Source organism: Mytilus californianus, unplaced genomic scaffold, assembly GCF_021869535.1.
Source record: "Mytilus californianus isolate M0D057914Y unplaced genomic scaffold, xbMytCali1.0.p SCAF_1, whole genome shotgun sequence".
In the NCBI taxonomy this organism is placed as follows: domain Eukaryota; kingdom Metazoa; phylum Mollusca; class Bivalvia; order Mytilida; family Mytilidae; genus Mytilus; species Mytilus californianus.
In genome coordinates this window covers 136,508,498-136,516,905 of record NW_026262581.1, presented here as the reverse complement: position 1 = coordinate 136,516,905, position 8,408 = coordinate 136,508,498, and the positions used below count along the sequence as shown (strand labels likewise).

The 8,408-nt window shown below is 31.4% G+C and overlaps 1 protein-coding gene across 1 annotated transcript; it reads left to right on the top strand.

Moving 5' to 3' along the window:
- The first annotated feature begins 3,235 nt into the window (after positions 1 to 3,235).
- On the top strand, positions 3,236 to 8,171 carry LOC127735990 (uncharacterized). Its single transcript, XM_052246492.1, has 2 exons — positions 3,236 to 3,463; positions 5,201 to 8,171. The coding sequence occupies exon 2, from the start codon at positions 5,229 to 5,231 to the stop codon at positions 6,975 to 6,977; it is 1,749 nt and encodes a 582-aa protein (XP_052102452.1). The 5' UTR covers positions 3,236 to 3,463; positions 5,201 to 5,228; the 3' UTR covers positions 6,978 to 8,171.
- The last annotated feature ends 237 nt before the right edge of the window (positions 8,172 to 8,408 follow it).

Genomic DNA, 8,408 nt, shown 5'->3' with positions numbered 1-8,408 from the left:
TAATAGTATGTCTTCAATATATATACAATTGATAAAGGAAAATACATTTTGAAACATGGATTTAAATGTAATTATTGAAATTGAGATATATAACTATATATGGTAATTTCATGGAAAAAAGTTGACAAAAATTATATGTTCTTCATAATTCAGCTGTTTTAAGAAATGACACCAATAAATTATTTAAATTGAAATTGCATGTTTAACAGTAAGTAATAAATGCATTATTGAACAATAAATTAGATAGCTATACAACTTAAAAACAAAAATGATATACTATTCACGATGCTTAATAAATCATATAAACTCCTACACTTTCATTAGTAATTTTTATTTCAAATATATTTACTGATTGCTCGATAAAAAATGTCAAATAAAAATAATTTGCAACTGTTACGCCTTTAATAGTATCCGTGTAGGTTAAATGGTATTACAAGTAATAACAGACAATATAAAACACTATTATAAGTAATTGATTGGTGTCCTTCTTGTTTTTACCCTCCCCATGTTAATTTGGTGATTTCTTTTACTTCAATATGTTTGTTTCTTGTCAGCTTTTATTTTTTGAATACATGTACAATAATTAATGCATCAATTTAGAAAAGGTTAAGGTTTAACAATTATTGTAACACCTAACTTAAAAGGATCAACTGTTAGACACACTACCAAAGTAAAACACACAACGAAAACAAATGACAATTTGTCAGCTTTTATATCTAACACCGTGCATAGTAGTAACGGGTCCTTTGTTATTGGGAATACAATGTATGAAGAAAATAATTACAAAATAAACTGCTAACACAGAGATATGTCTCGCCTTTTTGTTATTGTGATAGTAAATGTAAATGTTGAAATTAAAATAGCAATATTTTAACATGTAAGTTATGCAAAATATTCAAAGTCAATGAACCATGACTGAAGGTACAGAGCCAAACAATTTCAACGGAAATGAGATGTGCAAATGGTAATACATATGCATCCCAAATGTCATTGACCTACCACTACATGTAGCGGTTCCCTATAAACTGACCTAATCACAAACTAAGCAAAAGTTTCAAAGTCAATAGACCTCGACTAAGGGGACAGGGCCACATAATCTCCATAGAAATGAGATGTGCAAATGCGAATACAACGTTGATGAACAGATACACGAGAGACAGTGTTGATTATGTAACAACAAACAGGTCGAAGATGAAGTCCATTTCTTAACTGAATGTGATTACCATACAGAACTGAGAAGGTAACTCTATTTAAACATACCGGGATTACAATATTTTTTTAATCTACCCAAATGTGAACAGTTAATTCAATTGATTTTATATTTTCCTAGACAATCTGCAAAATATTTATGCAAATCTTTTACAAAACGCAGACAATTCCATCTACAATAACACGTAACTGTACTACTTTATTGATCATTTGTTTGTGCTAATTTCATTGAAGTGACATATAGGTCCAATGGGCCGGGTGTTCTTTTATTAATTGCCCTAAAATACATTTATTGCAATACAATTCTACACATGTCACTATAATATTTGATTTAATTTGATTTTTGGTGTTTTTATGCCACTTTTAAGCACCGCTTTTTGGCTATTTCGTGGCGGCCAGTTTTTATTGGTGGAGGAAGCCGGAGTGCCAGGAGAAAACCACCGACCTTGGATAGGAAAACTGACAATTCTAGTCAATTAAGATTGGAGTCGAGTACACCCGCACGAGCGGGGTTCGAACTCACAACCTCAGTGTTGACTGGCTTGTGATCACAGTAGTAACTACTTAGACCACTCGGCCACCGAGGCCCCTGTCACTATAATAAACAATATACTAACTTACTTACTTACAACCGCATACCAAATATCATTGATCTACCACTAGTGGTTCCCCATAAACTGACCTAATCACAAACTAATACATCTAAACTATGCAAAAGTTTCAAAGTCAATAGACCACGACTGAGGGGACAGGGCCAAATAATCTCCATGGAAATGAGATTTGCCAATGCTAATACAACTGCATATAATATCATTGACCTACCGTTAGTGGTTTCCCATAAAACTGACATAATCACAAACTAATTTAGAGATAACTGTATTGTATATGAAGCTTTGCGGACGTCCATCGGTAGTTTTACTGTCGCAAAATGTCGGCTTCCTTGGTTACAGACGAGAAGATAGAGAATTTTACGCTTATTGTCATCCAATCAGAACCATTTATACAAAATAATTGCATTAGAATACATTGTTGACGTTGCCGCCGATGCATACCTATGTCTCGCTTTTTGACTCCGTCAAGGCGAGAAAAAAAAAGTACAAGTAAATTTAAATATTACGCGGATGTTTAAAGCAGTTAGGCAGGAAATACTGGTTTTTATTTTGAAAATCTTGAAAAGATATTAGCTCGATAATTATTTATAAAATATGAAAAAAACGAAAGCGTCAAAAAGCAAGGAAGTGTAAAAAGCCAAAGTTTTACCATTCTATAATATCTTTATCCCTGTTGTAAAAGTATTTTTGTAATCAAAATATCATTTAAATATCTGACGTCAATGCACAAGCTACATATCGAACTAAACATTTAAGCATGATGCTCTCCAATGTATATTTAAGCCCCGAAAAGTACTTAACTGATTAACAACAAATGGTTAGGTTTGCGTATACAATCAAGGGCTATGGGGGTTAAGCATTCTCTTATTATAAATAAACATCAAACGTTTATCATGACATATATGATTAAGCGGTCGTTGATGCGGACACCAAGCAATAAAAAAAAAGCGTTTTTTTTAAATTCTGTATCGGTTTATTTTTGGGTATTGCACAAGCCGTGTGTTCCTGTACTTTTTTACGTTGCCCATATGAAATCTTCTGATTTGTATTGTGATAAGACGATAAAATGTTAACGTTTTCAAAGTTTTCGTTTTTGATATTAATTTTTAGCCGAAATATCGAGTGTGGACAATAAAAATATTGGTAACACTCGGCTAAATAAAAAATTAAAGTCACAACAGAATATTTTCATAGACCTTTTACAAACTGATACACATTTTTTTTCTCTTTGTTTTGTTATTCTTTGAACTTTGTGCCTGAAGCATAAAATGCAGAACATACTTAAATTGTAAGCAGGTTAATTTTTTATCTATTGTATACAATTATGTAACAGCAGTGGCGTAGACAAAACATTTCCCATTGCGGCGCTGCAATACACTCACAAATGGGACGACATCCTGTATCCAGAACGAGGCTATTCGGATCTGTAAGCTAGCAGATGCGACTTCATTGCCTAAGTATTAACTTATCGCAACAAACGAAAACAGAAATAACACGGATATTTATTGAAGCGTAAATAAAAGTGAACATACCTGTAAACTTACCAGTGAATGAACGATGATTTGAATATATTAATTTTGAAAATGACCTTAATAACATTAAAAAAAATAATCAGCGTGCTGCATTGTAAACAATGAGAAAGGGTAAGTAAACTATTTATTTTTATTTTGATATTTCCATTATATTCATTAAGTCAGTTTTTATGGCACCGTTACCGATGATATTTAAAGTCAATTTTTATTGTATCTTTGGTATAAATGTTGCTTTTATATTCATCTAAATATATATTTCTCTGTATGTATTGCATTCTAGCTATTAAATGATTCATATATATAAAAATTATTAAAAATTAACTTTTAGATTTGAGAGAGAAGGGGAATATATAAATAGACGTGAGAATGTTAACATTATCTACATGTAAAAATGACAACATACATGTTCTGTGTGATATGTTTATTGGTACTTTCTGCATGATATGACAAGCTAACGCAGTCAATCGGATGTACGTTATGTTCACAAACTAAAGCCATGCATAAACGTTAAAAGAAATAGTCAATTGATAACCAACTTGATCAAATGCAAACTATAGACTGTATTTCTATTACACTCATTCATATTAACGTTCAGTCCGACAGTTTATACAAATAGTATTGGATACACTTGTGTAACAATCATTAACGAATAAAACAAGAAAAATGGCAGCGCCATTTATATTCCTTAAATAGAAACGAAGGTCAACAGGTTATGTACATGACACAATTAATTATATCTTAACTGAAAATAATATTAAATCGGTCTCGACATATTTCTGTCTTATATGTCCTTTGTCTTCTTTTTCTTTCTTCCGTTTGAAGGCGTTGTCTGCGTTTTATTAATTATAATGTTTGTGCTTTTTGAAAATTGTTAACTCAAAATTTTAAATGATAGCTTCTGCTACAAGAAACCATTTTTTGGCAAGATGAAAAGGAGGTAAACCAAGGATTCAGTTCACATCTCATCTGTCTATGCATACAACAGATATATATGAGAGTGAATAACCAGAATTAAATGATTTAGATATTATCTATTACAAATAATGAAAATACTGTTTATTGAACTTATTGATGTTATAATGATATTTGAGATGACTATGATAATAATAATTATTATTATAGTATTATTATAATTATCATTTTTAACATTATTATTATCAATTATGGAACATCTTACTTTCTTCATGATAAGTATTTTTCTCATTTTCTTGCTTCAAGGTTGATCTTGATGTTTCCCTTGTCAATAATGACATTTTTACTTTCTTCGTTATGTTTTTTCTTACATTCAGATAAAGTCGGCTAACACCTACTTATTGTCAATGTAGATATTTGTTCTAAAAATAGACATTTAATACTTACCGGCTATGTTTTTATCAAAAACGAATTTCGTTCAAAACTCCGTTCCCTGGTGTTAACAAACAACATGCGTAATCGACGAATTTTTTAATGATTAAAAGATAAAAGAATATTTCCTTATATCTCACATTATTATTTCTTTTGTTATTAATTTAGGTGTAGGTGAGAATGGACTTCCCTGGCGAATACCTTTGATGAAATAAAGTTTAAACGTAATGAAAAGTCTGCGTATTATTGAGTAAGGGTTATAATATCATCGAATATAGATTTTTTTTTTTCGTTTGCTTGATTCGTAAATACAAATCTTACTATAACCTTCTTAAAGATTAAAGATTGTTTGTTTGATTAAATATTAAGCAGTCTGTACAAGAAAAAAAACTTTTTCTGATTGACAAGTTGTAGACAAAATTCATGTAGATATGTCAAAATCTGAATATAATTATACCACGTGATATCAAATATTACCTTTTATATTGTTATGGTGTCTTTCAGAATAGAAGAACAGAATAGATAATTAAGAATGATAGACGTACGTGTAATTGTGATCTTCTTTCTCCTTCCCTGTCCGCTAGTTATTATGTCACCCTTAAGAGGAGGAGAAGGTGAAAACGGGGAACAGTGTCCTGGTAATTATTGTTCAATGTTTGAAGGAATTTGTAAAAATGGTGGCACTTGTATAAGTAAAGGATGTAAAGGCGAATGTAAATGTACGAAAGACTTTACGGGACATAATTGTGAAGTACCGATTATAGCTTTAACAACATTAGCTCCAGAAAAGGAGACTGAAGCTCCTAAAAAGAAGGAAACAAAATCAACAACCGAAAATTCAAATGAAAAAATGAGTGTAATATTATCGTTATTCCGTATGATGTCTCGTCCAAGACCAGAGGTAACGAATCATATCGTGAAGAAAGAAAATGTTAAAAAATTGAGCAGCAGAAAAGATAGTGATAAGGATTCACAATCAGTTGATCGCAAACGAGAAAATTATCCATCCCGGTCTGAGCCACTATCCGAGAGGAAGCAAGACGAGATATCAAACGAAAAAGAGGTTTCAGATCGTTCAAAAGAAAGTCAAAGGATAAAACAATTAGACAAAAGTAACACCCAGGAGAATGCAGGTGAACCCGAAAGCAAATCACTTATTGAAGAAAAAGTTGACAAAAATATAGTTTCTACAAGTGAATCTGTTGATAAGAATGAAATTTCTACGGTAGAAAAGAAAATGTCTGATAAACATACCACAGAATTATCTTTAACGACGTCGGATACAGTGAAAATTAAAAACACGACTCCAATAACGACGACACAAGCAACTTTTTCTGCAATACAGGCAAAAAGTGTTGAGCAAGTCAATCAACTTACATCAACAACAAGTTCAGGCTTGATAACAACCTATCAAAGTACCCCTTCAACAAGAATTACAACTCCTGATAAGGCTGTGACAGAAAATCGTGTTAGAGAAGACGCCATGACATTTAGCGGAAAGACTAGAAAAGTTGTGCCAAAAGTTTTTCATGCACCGCATTGGCGATTTCTCCTTCCAGAAACAACAACAGTAAAAACTGATGTTCTAATAGATGAAAAAAAAGATGGACAACAAAAGCATTCGTCTTCAAATAATTCAGATATTCTGGCGCACATGGCAAATGCTGGCCATAAAGTTTTGAGCTCGACAACATTATCGAATATGTATCCTTCACATACACTACTAAGTAAATCACGAATTTTTGTTTCAACTGTTCCAAATAAGACAGCAAGAGATAGCACCAAGAAACCTCCAGTGACATTAGACAATGCAAGTACACAAAGTCAAATTCAAAATAATGGTGTTAAAACATTTAAGGAAAGAAGTACTTCTATTGATCTGGCAAAAGAAGAAATTGCATTGGCTGCTAAAAGACTTGTAATTGAAGACAATTCTGTGGTGACAACAACGTCATTACCAACTAAATCGATAAAAGCAGAAAAAACCGATGAGAGTAATTTAGTGACTGAAACACAATTCTCTTACGTCAAATCCACGTCACATATGTTAAAACAAGGCACACAAAATATGGCAACCAAAACCAGTGCAATATTACCAATACCCAACAAGTTAACGACATCGTCTTTGAAAAATCTTGAAACAACGACAGGTATTGGTATGTTAGGCAACTCGCCCATAACAGTCATAATGTCCACAACTAAATCTCCGTCAAAACCAAGATTAAGAAAATCTCTTCTTTCGCACAATTCTGGGGACATTCAAAATCATAAACGGACATAACATTAGAAAATAAGTGATTTAATGGATCAAAGAAATCGATTTCCATATTAATGACTGGTTGATGGAGACCAGAACAATAATAGTTATTTGTAATCTGTGATATAATTAAATGATAAATGTGACGGAAATCATTTAGTATGCAGCTAACTTTAGACAATGCTCGTTTATCTTTTGTATGTCTAGCGGGCCTAGACATCGTAGATATATACATCTTTTTTTTCCATCACATTCCACATTTATGAATCCAAATATGTTTTGTGCAATCATAATAGTATTGTAATTGAGTTTTAAGACTTTTTGTAAGGTATGTAATCATATTAAAACAGAAGTCATTTATTATGCTCATGGCATTTGTTACAACACTTTTTTTATATATATAGAAGTAATCATTAATCCAAAATGCGTCTTCTATATTTTATAGTATTATTATGTAAACAGCTGTTCCTTTAACTGCGAATTAATGTGTATTATCTTGTCTAGAATGCTAAGTTATCCGTGTGCGGAAATTGCAGATTACTACAATCTAGACATAAATGAAACATTAATCCAGAAAAGCTCTTCGGACGCATAAAATTAATAACGTGTTGTTTTCATTTTTTTAGACTGAAGATAATAAGGAGTGGCATTTGTTTTTATCAAATAACTTGAGTCTTTTCCTTAAATCATTAATCAGAAGCTAACTAAGAACAAAAAATCCCATTCTGTTTTTAATGTGTATTTGAAATTATTATAATGAACAACTGTCATACAACTCACCATTTACTTCGGAAAAATGGCTGTACCAAATCAGAATATGACAGTTATATTCCCGTCGTTCCGTTGGTTGATATTGTCGAGCGTTTGGTTTTGTCAGGTTTTATAGACTTCCCCTTTTTTATTTACCTTGGAGTTCGCTATTTTTGTTAATACATTTTTTATGTGCGAGATAAAAAGTATAAAAGATTATTCAGTAAAACTTTGGTAGTAAATTACGATTCTAAGATGAATATTCCAAACAAATAGAATCCTTGTAATTTACAATATTGTATTCGCATTTTGCTAACAGAAGATGTGTAATTATAAATGAGTGTATCGTACATATATATAACATATATTGTTAGACATACATACAGTGCTATTTAAAAGTAGATGGAATTGTTATTATTTATTCATTGTTGCTGGCAGCAATATAAATACATTTTATCAAATTCTTCAGTATTTCTGATGTTAGTTATTTTTACTTTGGCTGTTCAAAAGTGTCGTTTTTTTATGGTATATCTAATGACTGTTTATAGATAGAAAGCAGTTATAAAGAACAGTTTGATAACTAAAGGGATCATCAAGGCGATCATTTAGATCAACAAAAAACAGCAAAATAGACCTCAATACAAAAGGAGAAAAACAATGAAACGAGCACCAAAGGAAAAACAACATTTGTTTTATCAAAGAAAA